The sequence below is a fragment of the Misgurnus anguillicaudatus genome, chromosome 6 (assembly GCF_027580225.2).
Source record: "Misgurnus anguillicaudatus chromosome 6, ASM2758022v2, whole genome shotgun sequence".
In the NCBI taxonomy this organism is placed as follows: Eukaryota; Metazoa; Chordata; class Actinopteri; order Cypriniformes; family Cobitidae; genus Misgurnus; species Misgurnus anguillicaudatus.
This window is the reverse complement of record NC_073342.2, coordinates 903,525-923,529: the sequence shown is the minus strand read 5'-3', so window position 1 is coordinate 923,529 and position 20,005 is coordinate 903,525. Positions and strand designations below refer to the sequence as shown.

Below are 20,005 nucleotides of genomic sequence, written 5' to 3'. Positions count from 1 at the left end.
AACACACAAATGAAACGTGGCTGTTTAAATGTATAATATGTCTGCAGCTTCACCCAAAGACAGATTTAGCTTCTTTCCTCATGCACACATGATTATTAATAATCTCTTTAATGAAAATGTTAATATTTCATCAGATTCTGCTACATTTAGCATCTTTTCTCCTAATAGTTTCTCAGGTGTAATGAAGTCATCTGAGTGTTCATTTCCTTTTAAACGTGAAGCGGAACATAACTCATCCACTATGAATACAATTGGACTAAATGAATTCTGTGTTTCATCTCTTGTGTGTGTTTCAGCCGCTTTCTTCATGGAGCACTGGAAGAGACGGCAGATGTGTCTGAACTATGAGTGGGATCTCACAGGCTTTGAGGAGGAGGAGGTCTGATCACGTGACACTTTAACATACAGTATAACGCATATAGTCATTAAGGCTGTCATTGTGTATTCAAGGTCATTTCATCGGTCTGTAAGTTAATGTTGTCATCCTCTTCTTCCCCCTGGTGTTTATAGGAAGCACTGAAGGTTTGGAACAAATTCAAAACTCTTGTAATCAACTCCAATCTCTCACTATGCTTCCAACATTCCCGCTGTCTCTTACAACAACTTTCTTTATCCACAAATCTTCCTGAACTGCATTGAAATACATTTGTTTTATATAGTCCTCCTGCCGGTGTCTCTCAATAACTGGATTTAAACTTTATTTTTTTCTCTTTCGTTCTGTCTTCTCTTTCTCTTCCTGTTATGTTTTCGTATGTATGATCATGTGTTGATGTGTTTTTGTCTCAGGATCACCCGCGAGCTGAGTATGAATTCAGAGTCATGCAGAAATCCCTAAAGAAAGAGCACAGATCACCAAAGGTGAACATTTTCATTCTGTGATGATGTTTCTCATTGGTGATGCTTGAAATTTAGCTGCCTACATTTCAAAATACTGTTTTAATCTGTTATCTTATGGTTATATATATAACATACGTTGAAATACAGCATCTGTATGTTCCGGTGGTGTTTTATTCTGACACATCTGTCTTCAGGCCTGACTTTACATCTTGTTACTTTGTTTTTTTTTAATTATCATTTGATGGATTCTCAGCGCAACTGTATTCTAATCCCATTTTTTCAGCAGAGCATAGATGCATGTAAATGATCAAGGGCTGCTGACTGTATAGACACACACACACACAGCACGCATATCTTCACAAAATCCTGTAGAATTCAACCAAACCGATAAACTTCAAAACTCCTGTTGTGTTCTTAGGCATTGGATGTTTAGCCATTTTCAGAGATGCAAAAACTATTTTCATGCCTTTGCAGCTTAAATGTGTTTGGTTTCTAGTACCAGTAATTTTACGTGCCTGTTGCTGCTGTCTGTCTTTAAGCGGAGAAGCTTTCTGGCACAAATAAAAACATATCAATTACAGTCACTGCAGTAATGTTAAAGGCATATGCACAGTTTTCACTCTTTTTTACATTGTAGAAACTGTCTATTCACACACATTTGTTTCTGGTATTTTTATCTATTTAGCCAGAGAAAGAAAAGCTGACCTTTAAAGACAGATTTCCTGCATACATGACTAATTTCATCATGATGTTATTAATGGTAAGCCAGTCTCACACTCACTCTCAGTTCATAAGACTTTCTAACTCTCATGTGATTGTATCCATAAAATAAATCACATTTTAATGCACATCAGCGCAGGGAGAACACACTGATGTTTCTTTAAGCTTTTGATTCATGAAATCCACTACAACAGTCTTCTTGTATATCATTACATACATTTAAATAACATAAAATCAACATTGTGGTAAAAAATACCTCTAGAACAGTACTACTCTTTGAGGGCCAGTTTTAAAAATGTAAATATGATGCGGGCCAAACTTTTATCCCTATTTTAACATGATATATTTTTTACTTTTACTTACAAACACACACACATTTATATATATGACCTATAACAAAAAGTAACAAAAACAACATAAGTTATATATTATATTCGATGTTAAATGAGTTAATCAGCATTATATTAGGTCCGTATTTAAAAGTAAATTCTTAATTTTACGCAAAATACAATATCCGTCGTGTTATTCTGTGATCTTTTCTCCTTTTTTTCCCAAAACGCAATAAACGCCATTCCTCCTTTTCTGCAGAATTCAATAAATCCGCTCAACAAATCACAGCGCACCATTCCACGCATTGTAAACAACAATGGCGGCGCGTTGAATACAAAGACTCCAAGTTTTCCTCATCTTGTACTTAGTGATCAACAAACAAACAAAAACAAAATAATACTTTGATGGCATTGATAAACCTGTGGTGGTTTCCTGTGAGGGGAAAGAAACGTAAGCCATCAACATCTAATAATTTACGTGAGAGGCACCCGGGAGATGGAGACTTGATCAGCATCAAACTTCTCTCATGCTCACACTTATATGAAAAACTTTCCATTATTTTACGCGAAGCCAATGAAATCGAACAGAACCAAAACATTTTACAGCTGATTGCTGTGAAAAAAGTTCAGCGACAACGTCCCAAGTATAACAGCAGCAATCTTAATATGACAAAGTGTTTTGGTTAATGACATTAATGTTTAATCAGTGTAAACCACTAGTCAACTAAATAAATATAAAATGGCAAAGATGAATGCACATTTATACATTTTTATAATAAATCTTTGAAAATCAAATTATGAATTTAAATTTTTTATGTTTTTATAACCTAAAGATGCTATGTGAACAGAAAATAGTGGTTTTCATCTTGTCACTTTCTTGGTATAGAAAACATTTTTTTACCGAAATTAGTCAAAATAGATTTATTGCGTTTTGGAACCAAACTCTTCATATATAATCTCATAAGGGTCTCATATCCCTTTAGGGTATGTCTCCACCATCCCACGCCCCCCCCCCCCCCTTGTGGCCCCGAGTACTATCGTTCCTCTAGAGCCCCTGTTGCGCTTCTTGGGGGCATGGCTTGCACTGCCCAACCCATCACTGTGGCTCATCAGGACCATTCGGTTCGGCTATATGATCCAGTTCGCCAGACGGCCGCACAGGTTCAGCGGCATACTTTTCCTCTGTGAGTGGAGAGAAGGCCGCAGTTTTTCGGGTAATATTGATGACCTTCTTTCACTTCAAAGACTGGAGCCCCCCTGGAGCGGCTCTACAACATCAAGTGGCTTTTTTTCATGGACTGGTGCTCCTCCCATGGTGAGGACCCGCAGAGATGTCCAATGTAATCAGTGCATACCTTTCTACAACAAAGGTTGAACAGACATTTGTCCCCCTCAACCCTGAAGGTTTATGTTGCAGCTATTTCGGCCCACCACATATTACTGGATAGGAAATATGTAGGGAAGCACAACCTGGTTTTCAGGTTCCTCGGAGGTGCTATGAAGCTAACCCTCCTAGGTCTAGCCCCATCCTCGCTCTTGGGACCTTTCTGTTGTTTTTTCTGGACTCCAGAATTCTCCTTTTGTGCCATTGGAATCAGTCGAGCTCAGTGCTCTCTCTCAGACGACGGCTCTCCTGATGGCGTTCACTTCTATTAAGAGGACCTGTTAGCTTTCTCTGTGATCAGTGGGTGCCATGAGTTTAGGCTTCTCTCACGTTGTCCAGAGACCCCCGGCCCAGTTATGTGCCCAGGGTTCCTACCATTCCCTTTCGAAACCAAGTAGTGAACCTCCAGGCTTTAACTGATGATGGTGATTAAGCCCTGTCATTCTTGTGTCCAGTATGTGCCCTTCCAGTTTACATGGACCGCACCCAGAGCTTCAGAACTTCTGATCAGCTTTTCGTCTGTTTTGGAGGTCAGCAGAAGGGGAAGGTTGTCTCCAAACAGAGGTTCGCCGGTTGGATCTTGATGCCATTTCTTTGGCATACAGGTCCCAGAATTTGCCCTGTCCTCTGGGGGTGAGGGTTTATTCTACTAGGCAAGGCAAGTTCATTTGCATAGCACATTTAATATACAGAGGTCATTCAAATTGCTTTACAAAGAAATGAGAAAACAATATATAAGAGAACAATATGTAAAAATAAGAGACACACAATAATAATCCTGGGCGCTGGCTAATGGCCACTCAGCTTGGATATTTGCCAAGCTGTGGGAGGGGCCACTCCTAACACCTTTGGAAGGTTTTATAACCTAAGGGGACAGGCAGTCTTATCCCGGGTGGTTGTGCCCTTCCTTTTTTCATGGCACATTTTTCCAAGTTGGGTTCCTCCTTTTCTGGGTAAACTTTCCTCTTTAATTTTTTGAGTTTAGCTGGCTTTGAACTTTATTTTTGGCTAACCCCCTCCCCTTGGGTTTCTTGCTTTTTTATTCCCCTACAGTTTCCCTTAAATGAACCCTGGGTCTTCCCCGTAAGAGCTTTTTGCCATTTGTCTTGAGTGTAGTTGAGCCCTGTTTCGCAGTTCTCAGCTTTTGGGTTATATTTCTCCTCCGTTCATTCGGACCTTCACTTAATACCTCCCTCTGGTAGGTTGTGGTCTCCGTCTGTCTTAGAGACTTTCTAATGCCTGGCTAGTATTTTTACTATTCTGTAGTTGGAGTCTCTTTTTCCAGCTCTCTGGTACGCGACTTCTCTAGTGCACTGGAAGGTTATTAACCTTGGCAGGCTCCCCTGTATGCTTTGCTTATGGGGTTCACCTGGCTAAAGGTTTCTAACACAGTCAATTTCTGTGGCGTTTTTCAGAGGGACCCCTAGAGTCATGTCATCGACACAACGTCAGTTAAGTGACAGAAAGGGAATGTCTCGGTTATGTATGTAACCTCCATTCCCTGAGGGAATGTTGTGTCCGTCCTGCTACATTACTGACTGACCGCTGACTGGCTGTTCCTAATTCGGCTCCTCAGCACTAAATCTGAATGAATGAGCATTTCGGCCTACCTTTTATACCCAGATCTCAGTCACAGTATGCAAATTTTGTTCCCTAATGTTCACTGATCATTCATTGGCCATTTTCAGATAGTATCAGAGTGATTGGTCTTCCAAGGTTGAATTTGAAACTGTTTAGCTGTGCACAATTTAAAGATCACTTGCGATTTATAGATTTATAAATGAAAAATAATAGTTTGATCAAATTTCGGATGGTTTCTATACAGTATTTTATAAATGAGGCCCCTGTCTGTCCTAAAACGGAGAAGAGCTGAGGACACTGAGTTGAAGGGGAATGCCCAGAGGGGGTGGGTGCCACACTCTAAGGTTCCATTCACACTGGGTGTCAGCTAGCCTGGGTGCCAGCCGATCTTAGCCCCGCCCACCACATTTTGAAAAACGGGAAGATCGGTCTGGCGTTTTTCCGTTGAGGAGCTACTATGCGAGTCCCAAAACTGGCCAGTAACGTATCAACCATGTCACCAAAGAGCGCGTGTGTTCAATCTGTTTACAATGAAATGGCTGCCGCTGGAGAATTCAGATGTGTGGAATCTGACATTGAGTCTGTTCTAAAAGATATCGACAGAGCATTGATTTAAAAAGAGGAACAGGGAAACGCGATCAAGGCATTTGTTTATGTTTTCGCCGTCCTTCCTACGGGATTCGGCAAAAGTTGGTCGCACTTATAGAGGACAAAGTTAAAGAAGCAACTGAAATGGGTATCACGGCGATGCAACTCGGCGTGCATGACGAGATGGATATAATTAGCGGTCGTTGCCAGCTTCTTTTCGGAAGCCCGGAATCGTGACTGCTGAATAAGTGGAGGGACATGCTAGGCTCTGATATTTTTCAAGCCAACGTAATGGGTAGCTATCGTCATGGATGAAGTTCACCTAACGTACAAATGGTAAGAGATAGTCTTACTGTATGACTTAGTAAATACTTAATGTTGTGATATAAATGAAATGTTATAAACATAGTAGGTGTTGATGTACGTTCGCTAACTCAGACTTAGTATAATTACAATGATGTTAGTATCATTGTAGCGAAATTACTAGCAGTTCGGTCAGGCTGCAGAAGACGACATTTCAACATAGGTCACACACTCCGTTGCTCTGATTGGTCATAGGTCTATCCAATTGAGTGGAGAGGCATTTTTCGGTTGAGACACGCCTCATAATTTTAGCTCAATGGAGCAGTATCAGACTCAAATTCTGACTAGAATTGAGTATGACAACGTCAGGCTAGGTGTCAGCATTAACGCTTCTCATTTACTTTGAATAGGTGACTTCATGCGTTGCCATACTGAATTGCGGCTCCGTCGGTGTTGTGTCAAACGTACCCACACTGATAAGAACTTTATAAAGCCATCACATGTGCCTATCCATAAAAAGTGTAGTGACCGAATATCCTCAGGTGTCTGACGCGCTGTACAATTACTTCATCCATTCTCCTCGTATTATCTGTGTTTGAGCTTTACATCATGTTTTGTTAAATGTACTCCCTACTGCAGTGGTTCTCTACTCCAGTCCTCGGGCCCCCCTCCCAGAAAATTTTTGATGTCTCCTTATATGAAATAACTGAATCCACTCATCAGGCTCCTGCCAGAATGTTTGAAACGTTTCCCTAATTAACACACTAACAAGCTGATAAACTGAATCAGGTGTTTTATATGGAGACATCTAAAATGTTCTGGAAGGGGGGGGCCCGAGGACTGGAGTTGAGAACCACTGTCCTACTGAATAACTATTTGTCATCATTTATAGATTGGTGTTACGTTCGCAATAGTGTTTGGTGTGATTTTATACCGGATATCAACCAAAGCTGCTCTTGCTATGAGCTCAAACCCGATGACCCGCTCGAATGTGAAGCTGACAGTTAAAACCACAGCAGCCATCATAAACCTTGTGGTGATACTCATCCTCGATGAGGTGTACAGCGCTGTTGCACGCTGGCTCACCATCCTTGGTGAGTCACCCTATTAATACTTATTATAGTTAATTATAAGTAATATATCAATGGTAACGTTTTAATTTCATAATATCTTTGACTTCTCAGAGGTTCCTAAAACAGACAAGAGCTTCGAAGAGCGTCTGATCTTCAAAACCTTCATCCTTAAGTTTGTGAACGCGTTCACCCCTATCATATACATCGCTTTCTTTAGAGGCAGGTGAGTAAGAGATATCCAGAACAACCTCAAAGGTTAAAGAAGCTCAACATACTTTTGCATATAATTACATACATGACATATTTATTCTTATTTTAAGATAGGAGTTATTGATCTGGTTTTAATTAGTGAAAGCTTTTATAACATAAATAAGGTCAAATGTTGATAATTCTGTTGTCTTACAGACTCGGTGGACGTCCTGGAAGTTACCTCTATGTGTTTGAGTCCTATCGTATGGAGGAGGTAAGAAACAAGGAGCATTCAGTCTCTCTGTGAAGTGTGAAGTTTTATATCCATGCTATAGATGATTGACGTTTTTGCACTTGTCAGTGTACTCAAGGTGGCTGTTTAATGGAGCTCTGTATTCAGCTCAGTATCACCATGCTGGGCAAACAACTCATCCAGAACAATCTCTTTGAGATAGGCATACCGTGAGTCTCATACAACTTTAGCCGTATTTAAAGATGACCCCATATGTGATGAATGGCTTTTGGTGTCTGCATAAGTGAGTGTTTCTGGTTTTATTGCAGTAAACTGAAAAAGTTAATCAGGTTCATCAAATCCAAAAGAGGATCTTTCCAAGAGGAGGAATATGAGAAGAAGTTACAGCGTTATGAGACAGATTATTTCTTGGAGCCGTTTGTTGGCCTTACGCCCGAGTACATGGAGATGAGTGAGTCTTTTTTAACATCAGTTTATAAACTAAATAGGGTGAATAACATCCTAATTTGTATATTTAATATTATAAGTGTCACACATATTGTTAATATGTATAGCTTTTAACGTAAGTTGCATTGAAAGAAGACACCTGCCGAATGCATAATCTATACGGATGTTTGTTTCTGCAGTAATCCAGTTTGGTTTTGTGACTCTCTTTGTGGCATCCTTTCCATTGGCACCTCTGTTTGCTCTCCTAAACAACATTATTGAAATTCGTCTGGATGCCAAGAAGTTTGTTGCAGAGCTCAGGCGACCTGTTGCAGCCAGAGCCAAAGACATTGGTCTGTATTTTAACCATCAGCTTCTTAAATCATATAATAGACTTTAGGTATGATCATTTCAGTTGACAGCATTAGTGACATGATAAAGAACAATTTGAAATTGGTACAGGAAAAGTTATAATCATTGTTGTGAAGTATTGTTTTATTATGACATTAGCACGTGATTTTAAAGATTACAGTCAACCTTCATTTAAGTAGTTATGTCTTGACTGAAATAGCTGTCCAGAGGCTGTTGACCAAGTGCAATGACTTTCCTTAAAGATGTTTTGACAGATAGCTGAAGTACTGTATTACATGTTTCACATAATATCAAGACTTTCTTTGCATTAGCTCACATTCCTGATAAGTTGAGAAATTTCATTTTGTGAACCTTCATCTTTCACAGGAATCTGGTATAATCTTCTCAGAGGAGTCGCAAAAGTGGCAGTTATAGTCAATGTAAGTCTAATCATTTGTGATGTGTTTCCTTATGTCAGAAAAAATCATTCAGTGTTTTTCACCATCATTCATTTACTCGTAGTAACTGTACAACCACTGTATAACTGCAAAAAGAAAACAAAGAAAAAACAATAGAAACCATCACTAAAATTGGATTTAATGGTTTTAATGGGAAGTTTATTGGTTGTAATGGTAACTATAATGGGTCTCTGCCATGTGTTGGGTTCTGTTGGTGGGGCCATTAAATCCTACAGGAATAAAAAACACTACATAAAGGAATTTTGTAATCATTTTAATGGTAAAAGTTAATGGTATTTTAATATAATTTCTGTGATGGTTTCTATTGTTTTTTCAGCAGGGAGGACAGTTCATGTGATTGAACATTGGTCAGTTTTGTTTTAATTTTGTTTTCCAATAATGTGTTATTTGCCAAGACACAGTTACTCATTCCAATGAAATATGTTTTTGTAGGCATTCGTGATCTCCTTTACTTCAGACTTTATTCCACGGCTGGTCTATCAGTATATGTACAGTCCAGATGGATCAATGCACGGCTTTGTCAACCACACTCTCTCATACTTTAATGTCAGTCACTTTCAGAACAGCACCTCACCGCTGGAGCCCTTATATCTGGGCTTTCATGTGGACATCTGCAGGTAAAGATCAATAAAATAAAAAATAGGAAGATAAAAAGCTTTATTTATAACCTCAGTTATACCGTCCTGCTCACCATTATTGGCACCCATGAAGTTTATGTACATATTGTGGAATATCTACTGAAGGAAATTTATCAAGTGAAACAACATATTACTACAGATAGCAAAATAGAAACAAAATAGCAAGACCTACAAAGTGTATAAGGGGATCTCCAAAGACCTTGGTATCCCTGTTTCAACGGTGCGTAATGTTATTGAGAAGTTTTCCAGGCATGAAACTGTCAAGAACCTCCCTGGATGTGGGGGGAAGAGAAAAATTGATGATAGAAGTCTTCGAAGGTTGGTGCGAATGGTGGAAAAAACACCACGTCAAACATCTAAAGACCTGAAGACCAACCTGGAGAAGTCTGGTGTAATTGTTTCAACAAGTACCATACGCTGCACACTAAACAAAGCGGGGATTTATGGACGGAGGCCAAGAAAGACCCCATTGCTGAAGAAAATACATAAAAAGGAACGATTGATCTTTGCAAAAGAGAACCTGGACAAATCTCAAAAACCTCAAAAGTGGAGCTTTTTGCCAATGCACACAAACAGTATGTTTACAGACTGTTTTTAAGAAAAAAAGAACACCATACCAACAGTCAAGCATGGTGGAGGCCTTGACGTATCACAGGCATCAGGAAATCCAAAGATAATCAAGCAATTCTAGAGCAAAATGTCTTGCCAGTGCCAGGAAACTTGGTTTGAGGCGAAGATCATGGGTCCTCCAGCAAGATAAAGACCCAAAGCACACCTCCAAAACCAGGAATGGTTGAAAGGGAAAACATTGACTGTTTTAAAATGGCCAGCAATGAGTCCTGATCTCAATCCAATTAAAAATCTTGGGGGGAGCTGAAATCTGCCATTGGAGAAAGGAACCCTGCAAATGTTTGAGCATATTGCAAAGGAAGTGTGGGAGAAAATACTTGCCGAGAAGTGCAAGAAGCTTATAGATGGATATAAGAAAAGTTTGGAGGCTGTCATCGCTTCCAAAGGGTGTGCAACCAAATATTAAGGAGGGGTGCCAATATTAGTGCACATCCTGGTTTTCTGATTTTGCCTTTGGAATTACAATTTCTACTGTATGTTGAAATAACAATTGTTTTTGTTAAATTACTTTGAACCTCCATTTAAAACATGAAGGGGTGCCAGTAATGGCGAGCAGGGGACTCATTTATAAAGCTTGCGCACAAAACAGGTCTGGAAACATGCGTACGCCACTTCCCAATGCAAAGGTTGTGATCTATAAAAAACAAACTTGATAGGCGAATGGGCTTGCAGGGTGGGATCTGATGATGATTCATGTATGCACACTTGCCGGTGATCTGTGATTTATAAAGGGAAAATTGCTTTGTTTTAATATTTTAAAGTGTTTTAAAGTCTTAATATTTTTTGGCGTATGCCATTTTTGGCTTTTGTACGTACATAGATTTTGGTAAGGATTTTATAAATGAGATCCAAGGACTGTAGTTGCATTATTACGTATACAGGTAACTAAAGGGGGTCGCACACCAGGCGTGCAGCTCAGCGCCGCGCCGTTCTAAAAAAATCGAACACATTGTTTTCTATGAGAATACACACACCGGCGCCGACAGGTGGCGCCTGTCTGTGCCGCCCAGCTACTACTCAGGAAGTTGATCAAATCCCTGTCGTGCCACAGAGCGCCACTCACATAATTTAACATTAAATAACATCATATTTGTCCCAAATCAAAACCGATTAACATTGGCTGCTAACGTATATTTTGCATTTTGAAGTAGACGCTGTCTGACAAAGCTCGCGCTATTTAATGTGCACTTCTGATTAACGATACCTCTGAGTTGTTCTAGACGTGACGCGGCGCTGAGCTGCGCATCCGGTGTGCGACCCCCTTAACTGTGATTTAACTCCACTAAATTTAAAGAAATGGTCCACCCAAAAATTCTGCTGTTATTTTCACACCCTTAATTCGTTTCAAAGCTAAAATGTTGAATGCAAAAGATGTTTTGGTAAGGCTGTATTTGAACAATTAGTTCAATGAATGATCTCCCAGAAAAGTCTATAGTGGTCTGTAGTGGTTTTAAACTGAAGATGTTAATAACATCATTGTACTCCATTATCTGTTGGTTCTTTTTTGTAATAACATAAATCGGGCACTGTTACAGTAGGTGAAATCAAGACAAAGATATTGACAAAAAGAAAACTACTGGTGTGATTTAACTGAAGAGACAATTTTGCATATTGATATAATATTATGATAACTTTAATTTGGATAAAAATGCTCATAAAAACAATTCAGCTATTAACCCAGTCTACAGCTCACATATTTTTAACAGTCAACTATTTTATTTTTTGCTCAAGGTATAAAGACTACAGAGAGCCTCCTTGGTCTCCAACACCTTACGAAATCTCCAAACAGTTCTGGACCGTTTTAGCAGCCAGACTAGCATTTGTCATTGTCTTTCAGGTCAGTAATAAGATAGTTCATAGTAACCGTGCAGTAACTTCCTAAATGATTCACACTTCAAATAAACCTCATATGTGAGTCATTTGGATAAAGAAACCCTTAAGAGAGAGCCAGACATAGTTGTTTGATTCTATAGAGGATATATTATTAACCCTCATTCACACGGCACTTTGATCCCAGAAAATACCCCTAAAATTGGCAGACAGGCTTCTGTGAAGGAAGGTATACAACAATACCAAATACAGTTTGCATGTACCCTAAACATTGCAATCTGATTAAAATGTTTCTTTACATGTACATTCTATGTAGCCCAAACCAAATGTCTGCGCAAGCAAACAGCCAGCGTTGCCAGATTCGTGTATCAAAACCAGCCCCATGGCCATTCACAACTAGCACCAAAGCATCCCGATGACTATTCACAGACTATTCAAATGCCAATAACTTTAATTTTTAACCCACAGAAAAAAATCTAATTTGTAAAAACAGTTTAGGGGTCTTCAACCTATTTTGAGCAAGGTCTACAATGGATAAAACAATCTGGAGGGCTACTTTTTTGATATAGTCTATTCATATATAACATATTTTTATATTAACTTTTATATGAGTAATAAATAAATATTAAAATTGAGGCTATTAATAGCAGTGTGCCTTTCAAAAAGTGTCAAAAAGTGCAACTGTTTAGGCCAGTGGTGTCCAACATGGTCTGAATCTGTAATTGCCCCTATAGCACATTCTATTTTGTTGCTTTACGTAATGTTAAGACATGAATGCTGCAGAATGTACAGCGCGTGACCCTGTTATCCTAATAATGCGTGTCAAATAAAACTTGACACTAGCTCTTTTTACTCATTCCCTGATTGGGTCTGTTGTTCACACTATAATCAGTATTAATCTTAACAACTCCCCAAGTGAAAAGTCAACTTAAATGTACAAAAAATGTACTTGCTGGTATATATTTTAGTACTTTTTTGCTAAAAAAAATGTAAAAGTTAAACACTACAAATATACTAATTAAGAAGTATAGTTTAACTTGTGCACTTGAATAAAGTACATTAAATAAAAGTTTATCTTATGAAATACTAAAGACTCATTCTTTGTGGATTAATTGCAATATCAGTGCATGAAAATACATTTACCAAGTGAACTTTAATACAATATATTATAGTGCACTTTTTCCACCTGAAAGATTCGCCAATCACTGTTTCATCTCTTATCTCCTCTTGTCCTGTGTAGAACGTGGTCATGTTGATGAGTGATGTGGTGGACTGGATCATCCCAGATATTCCCAAAGACATCAGTTTACAGATCCATAAAGAAAAGGTCCTCATGATGGATCTGTTTATGAAAGAGGAACAGGGAAAGACACAGCGATCGGAGAGCGGCTTTAAGGAGTCACTAACACGCTCCCGCTCCGTCTCTCACACGCCCTACAAAAACTACTAACATCACATAAAACTTAATCGTTACATTCCAGTGACGAACAATAAACCATATCGCCAGTCTCCACTGCCTTTCCTCCCATACTGTACATTACTTTTGTTTTTTCTAGTGTGATATTTCTTTTTGTAACACTTAATAGAGATTTTCTTCATTCTGTCAGTGAAGTTCATGTTTTCTGATCATAGCTGTGGTGAATTTTTTAATGACAGCGGTGGACATGAGCTCCTCTTCACATTGGTAAATACAGTTTGATAAGAGTCTTGCTGAGCAAGTTATACTTCAACTGTTGATGTGTTTAAAGTTTGCGAACATGTCTTATATAGTGGTCTTATATAGTGACAGTTTAAAGTAACACTATTTATTAGCCCCCCCCCCAAAAAAAAAAAGTATTGAGGCTATCGATTGGCACAATAGCACATTTTCGAATTACATTAACAACAAACAACATGTAATAGTGGTTATACAGAAGTGTGTTTTGTTTCTCGAACAAGTTGCATGTGTAAATATTTTGTGCAGAAGTTTGATTTAAAACACCAAATAGATGACACTTTAATGTCTTATCAGTGCATATAAACACTTCTTAGTCAAATTTATCATTATACATTAATTTCCCAGACAGGGCTTGTTCTAGTCCCAGATTAAAATGCATGTTTGAGCTGCCTTAATTTAACAATCTTAACATATCAGTGCCATTGTCTTGTCTCAAGATGAACACCAGTATTGTTTTTTATGTATTTCCTTAAGGTTCCAGTGCCTTTTGGCAGTTCTCATACAAATACACAGATTTTTACAAATTATAAAAATGCATTTGTCGAAAAACGTTATATCCACAGGATTTTTTTCTTGGCAGAGAGCTTTCATTTAGGCTTATATGATTCAGTTATTGGAGCAAAATCACATTATCTTTATCTACATGATACACATTTGCAAATATTTCATTACACAGTTGTATAATAGTTCATTTTTATATTGCCATAAATTATTTCTACATCTGACACTTTTCATGTTTAGCTTTAATTGATATTAAATGTATTGTGTGCCTGTATTTGATCAAAGCATCATAGTTAGGTTATTGACATCTGATAATCCCATCATTCATCCAATTCATACATATAGTCTGCAATACTGCTAGGATATCTGCAATACTTGTGTATTTTTAAACAAACTGATACTGTACAGTAAACGCCTCAGCTTTATAAAGCAGTTAATGCTCTGTGCTTGGATATTTTTAAGGTTTTTAAAAGAGTAGAATAGTTTTTAAATATTGTACAATGTTGCTTTTTTGAAACAAAGCAAATGTGTGTCAATTTTGAATACTGAGGTAGGCAAAATGTAAATGCCTTGCTTCCTACACTAGAAACACTTTGTATTTATTGAAATCAGCAGCAGTGTAGTCATGTAACTATACAGAACATCTACAATAAAGACTGCTTATTTAATCAAGTGTTACTAATGTTTATAACCATATTCTAAAAATGTTGTTTAACATAAACTTTCTTGCTATAACACACTACAAATGTAGAAGTAATGGCAGATTCACTCAGGTCAAAAGCCCCTTAAACTAGTTCCATTTTAGCACTGTTTGTTTTATGAATCCAGGCAACTCACTTATAAAACGCTGTGTAGAAAACAACCTAAATTTGATCTTACTATCACTTCTCACAAGCGTGTACGTGGGATTCAAAAAAATGAATGTGCACAGAGAAAACATAGGTATAGGTTAATGTCAAATGATCCTGAAATTGTGCAATTCTTGCTTTTCAAGCAGCCATGGCAGCTTATATTTTCAATCACCTGCAGCAATCGGAAAAGCAAAAGTGCGTACGCCTGCTCAGACCCTGATGTGGCACCAAGCACTTTTTTGCATATGCTTACTTAACGATCAAATCTGTGTGTACGCACCCTTTGTAAATGAGGCACCTATGTGCACATGTAAAATTGCATTGTCAAACTCCTGTTGAGGAACAACAGCATACAAAGTTCTGTTAGATAGTGAACTATGGATAAATCAGGCTCTGTTAGGCATGCCGGTTCATGTTAGGAACATAGCTGTTAACGGTTTTACTAAATTTGTACTAAATCTTAATAGTGTAACACTAAAATTATTTTACACTACAACCAAATTATCTGTCTATGGGATTCAAGTTTACCTACTGCATACACAGTTAATGTTATTAGAAAAATAGGTTAAAGATTTAATTTTAAAAGTAAAAAAAATCTATAACAAACACAACAGATGAACTTTTGTCATTTTATTTAGCAAAAGAGAAGGGGGCATTTTATGCAGTAAGCACACAAGCTCCTCCAACACCCTTGATCTTCTCCTCAGCTCGTCTGCTGAAGAACTTGGCCTTCACGATGACCGGCTGCTTGGGCAGTTTTCCTTTACCCAAAACTTTGAAATAGCCCTGAAAAACAGCAAACACATTCAAATTAATAAAACATCAACATTTATACAGGTGATGCAGCAATGTTGATACGTTTGAATGAAATTTTATCACTCAGAAATAAGAGAATTAAAACATCATCCATCCATTAACAAATATAGAGACAGTGAGGGCTAACCCTGTCAAACTAACCCTGACTTACACCACAGAAACAGTTTCCAACAGTTTAAATTGTTTAATCACCCTTAGGCTATTCAAGATGTAGGTGTGACAGTGTGAGGTGTGTTTCTCTAGTAGAACAATAAAGCAGAGTTTTTTTTTTGCTGAAATCATGGTCCTCAGAAACAGGCAACACAAAACTATTATTAGGCAAGGTCCATGATCTCTGAAAGCCAATGTTGACATTTGAAATCACCTAAACCTCACACTCCTACCCCAATAGAATCTGGACCTTCATTTGATAGACCCACCCCACACATGTGCAACCCAGGCAACGATGTTGGTTAGTAGACACGTAGCCAATCAGCAATAAGGTGCAAGTGTGTTTTTGTAGTCGGCCAGACTCCCTTTTCCAAAGCGTTTTTCAGAAATCATTCACTCCACCATTAAATGATAAATAAAACTTGCTGCATGTTTTCGCATCTTTCTCTGACACTTTAAAATGTTTTTTGCATTTAAAATGATTGCGGCATTTGTGCAACTCTCACTCTGCTCTGGTTACTATGTGATCATGTCAAAGACCTCATTGTTTGGTAAAATTTATTCTGCCACTTCACTTGCTCGGCCAAACAACGAAAGAGTTTTTTTGCCATTTTCGGACTAATAATTTCAGTTGCCAAACTAAAAATTAAGCACATTTCTTTAATAGCAGTATTAGTTTGATCTAATTATAATCCTACATATGGTCAATCCAATGTATTGTAAGTGTTATCAAACAAGCCCATATAAGTTATATTATAATAGCATTTATTCTATATATTTCAACCCATATACATATATACACAAATAATAAAAAAAGTTTTTCTGCTAAGCTGATTCACTAAAACAAAATTGTTAAAAAGCACTACAGAAAAACATTTGAACTAACTGAATGTGTCATCAGGGAAAGTGTAGATTACTATTGCGTTGTCTGTATTTGCTTTTTGAGCTTTCAAAGATATGAAACCTGAGGAACCTGCAAAATATAAAATCACCAAAGACCACAGCTTTAGCAGAAATCTGTACTCAACACTATACTCAGTCACCTACATCTTGGATGGCCTGATGAGGACAAAAACGGACAGCAAATTCTCATTGCTTAGTGTACTAAACCCTTAAGTCAAAAACCTAGTCTTGGTCAGATGAAGCCACATCAGATCCATGATCACCCTTCAGTCAAAGCATCATAAAAATGCTTCAGAGAGCAATACTCCCCTTAAACTTTAAATGGAAATCAAATAAACAAAGTTGTCTTGCCCATCTGGCATTTGCCAGAATTGCTAGATGGACAATCTGCACATGCAGACGGGTACATTTGTAGGAATAACCAACAAAGCATTGATTCTTTGTAGAATATGAATACAATGTCATTATAGCTGTAAGCCAGTAGAGAGCACCAAAACAAAAGAGTTTATTATTTGCAATATTTATGCACTCCTAATGACTTAATTTGGAGAATTGTCAAGCCAATTTTAACACTGATTTTTAAATAGTTGCATCTCGGTCAAATATTGTCCTATAACAAACCATACAATGGAAAACTTATTTATTCAACTCTCAGATGATGTATAAATCTCAATTTCAGAAAATTGACCCAGTAGACTGGCTTTGTGGTCAAAGGTCAGAATTAAAGAACTCCCTCAGACATTAAAACCAAAACATGTATGTTTTACAGGAATGCAAGTTTAGTTTTGTGTAATGTATTAAATCACAAGTTATAATAGCATTAGTAAAAGTATTTGTGAGATTAGGAGGAAGAGGACACTTACAGCTTGGACGACATCAATGATGGGTGCAGGTCCATCAGGTTTCTTGCTGTAATTCACTCTTGTCTGCTCACTGACCAGCGTCCACAGTTTATCCAGATTAATTGTGGGGCAGAAGAGAGCGTTTTTCTTAAGATGATAGTGCCTCATACCAACTTTACCAAAATAACCTGGATGACTGCAAGAAAAAAAGCCTCATTCAGAAACATCACAACAAATATACAATGCCAAGTATTAAACAATGTTGGTTGTAAAATGAGAAATCTTTTATCAACACTGGAGGCATAAAATCAAGCTGTAGTATTTTTCTCTCACTTGTTCAGTGGGTCAGTTTTTTAGACACGTGAACACAACATTCAGAGCCCACCGTATTTTATACTCGTTTAACATTTCGCAGATCTTATACCTTTATACACAAAGTGCTTTTAAAATATCACAGGTTTACAAAACTGAATCTAAAAGTGAAATCTAAAGGCTTTTACAATAATATTAACGTTAGTTATTATAACTTACTGACAAAGACTGTATTAACGTTAGGTCGCGTGTTTTGTTCACCATGGTAAAATTGCAGTGTAACGCCAGGGCTGCTTCATTTACAGATCATATTAAACTTGTGTTTACTTATTAACTAAATAATACTGAATGAATATTTACTCACTATTTATCAAAGTTGATTCGGTGATGATGCATGCCACCGGCATTACCGCGACCTCCAGGATGCTTCCTGTGTTTGCCTGTTTAGAAATAAAATTATTAAGAGATGATACGTCACCAAACAAAAAATATACACACATCACTGAAATCCATGCGCGACTACTGACCGATGCGGCCGTGCCCGTGGCTGACGTGACCGCGCAGCTTCCTAGTCTTGCTTTTCTTGGTCGGCTGTGTAAAGATTTACACAACAAATTTTCTCAGTTATTTCTTATGGTATTGTTAATTCTGTAGGTACATTTCATAAACAGTAAATGCAGATCAGACACCACTGTAGTGACACACTAAAGGCGCGAGCGCCGCTACATCTCAACAATTCGACAAATTTATCTTTAACACTGCAAACACATGCACAATATAAACTGACAATTGCCCAAGAACACTCTTTGAGCTAAAACAATACATGAAAACGCTGTTTTGGTGAGATATATTAAAGGATTGAATGAGATTAACATTTAACAAAAGCCAGAGAACTCAACATGAACACCTACCATCACGGCGGAGAACGCAAAGAGGAAGTCATCACTGAAATATCGCGAGATAACGTGTGTGGTTCATTGAGCGAGACTCCAGCGCGAGCGCGCCGCCAGAAGACGGGAGGATTAAACTACACTATATTAAATACAACTTTCGTAAACTTTCCCCAAAGACTGGTGATTATTAAGATAAATGTATTTTGTATAATACAATTATATCCTTTATTAAAATAAGCTGTAGCAAACTATTTAAGTGTGCTAATTAGATAAGTAATACATTTTTGTCGCAGGACACAATATGCTGGGCACATTTCATTAATGCATTAGATAGACTCCACAATAACTTATAAAGGTGTCTATTTTTGATGAATAAAATTAGCTTATTTTATATTGAATATTTCTCATCAGCTGTTTCATCAAATCAAGATCAGGTAAAACGCTAACGTTTGGCTACTGTGTTGAAAAAAAACCTGTCCCATTAAAAACATCCTCGAGGCACCACTGACATGCATTGACATGATTTTCCATAGCCTAATACATTTTCTTAAAAGGATTTTCTTGGCAAATGCATTTACAAAATTATATATTAGGCCTAAATATACTGTAGATATTTAGACATTTTTAGCAGTAGTTGTTGCACTTTGGCAGCAGTTGCATTTTACCTTTTATGTTTGGCCCACTCAGTTTCACATTACTCCTGAGAAGTAGATCTGGAGTTTTCGTAAGGAATTACTTTCTAATTTGTCCAGATTAGCTTTCATTGCACCACTGACATTAAAGGGATAGGTCAACTTAAAATGAAAATTCTGTCATCATTTACTCATCCTCATGTTGTTCTAAACCTTTATGAATTTCTTTTTTTCCTGATGAACACAAAAGAAGATATTTTGAGAAATGATGGTAAACACACAGCAGATAGTGACTATTGACTTCCATAGTAGGAATAAAACATATGATGTAATTTAATGGGTACCGTCAATTGTGTGCTTACCGTCATTTATCAAAACATTTTCTTCATAATTTATCACAATACTTCCAAAATATTTTTTCCTACAGAAGTCAATGGCCACTATCTGCTGTGTGTTTATCCATAATTTCTCAAAATATCTTCTTTTGTGTTCATCAGAATTTTTTAATTAAATTTGTAACATTTTTCTAAACTGATCATCTTAACTTGAAGTTATCCAGAACATTACACGAGGGTTAGGAAAAGGTTTTTAAACCATGCCATTGTCATATACAAACATTAAAGACAGAACAAAACATTTTTAAAGCTTATTTGTGAAATATCATATATAAACGCATACTCGTTTAAACCTTTAAACTCTAAGGATCGCTACCTACCCCAACTTAATTGGTCAAATTACAGTTGTGACCTGGTAATTTTTATAATCGACTGTGATATG

At 37.5% G+C, this 20,005-nt stretch overlaps 2 protein-coding genes across 4 annotated transcripts in view; one reads left to right on the top strand and one right to left on the bottom strand.

Moving 5' to 3' along the window:
* ano1b (anoctamin 1, calcium activated chloride channel b) overlaps positions 1 to 14,497 on the top strand; it is a 49,428-nt gene extending 34,931 nt beyond the window's left edge. For 2 of the 3 annotated variants that reach the window (XM_055191776.2, XM_055191777.2), the window contains 14 exons: positions 297 to 379; positions 511 to 522; positions 787 to 858; positions 1,523 to 1,597; positions 6,635 to 6,836; positions 6,927 to 7,038; positions 7,221 to 7,278; positions 7,366 to 7,466; positions 7,566 to 7,708; positions 7,884 to 8,036; positions 8,422 to 8,474; positions 8,946 to 9,130; positions 11,513 to 11,618; positions 12,852 to 14,497. In XM_055191776.2, coding sequence (XP_055047751.1) covers positions 297 to 379; positions 511 to 522; positions 787 to 858; positions 1,523 to 1,597; positions 6,635 to 6,836; positions 6,927 to 7,038; positions 7,221 to 7,278; positions 7,366 to 7,466; positions 7,566 to 7,708; positions 7,884 to 8,036; positions 8,422 to 8,474; positions 8,946 to 9,130; positions 11,513 to 11,618; positions 12,852 to 13,061 — 1,565 coding nt within the window. In that variant the 3' untranslated portion in view covers positions 13,062 to 14,497. The remainder of the gene's footprint in view (positions 1 to 296; positions 380 to 510; positions 523 to 786; positions 859 to 1,522; positions 1,598 to 6,634; positions 6,837 to 6,926; positions 7,039 to 7,220; positions 7,279 to 7,365; positions 7,467 to 7,565; positions 7,709 to 7,883; positions 8,037 to 8,421; positions 8,475 to 8,945; positions 9,131 to 11,512; positions 11,619 to 12,851) is intronic. The other variant, XM_055191778.2, reaches the window with a different exon arrangement.
* Positions 14,498 to 15,297: 800 nt separating this feature from the next.
* On the bottom strand, positions 15,298 to 18,700 carry rpl27a (ribosomal protein L27a). Its single transcript, XM_055191780.2, has 5 exons — positions 18,615 to 18,700; positions 18,231 to 18,294; positions 18,068 to 18,143; positions 17,413 to 17,587; positions 15,298 to 15,466 (listed from the first exon to the last, which is right to left on the bottom strand). The coding sequence occupies exons 1-5, from the start codon at positions 18,615 to 18,617 to the stop codon at positions 15,338 to 15,340; spliced, it is 447 nt and encodes a 148-aa protein (XP_055047755.1). The 5' UTR covers positions 18,618 to 18,700; the 3' UTR covers positions 15,298 to 15,337.
* Between the last annotated feature and the right edge of the window lie 1,305 nt (positions 18,701 to 20,005).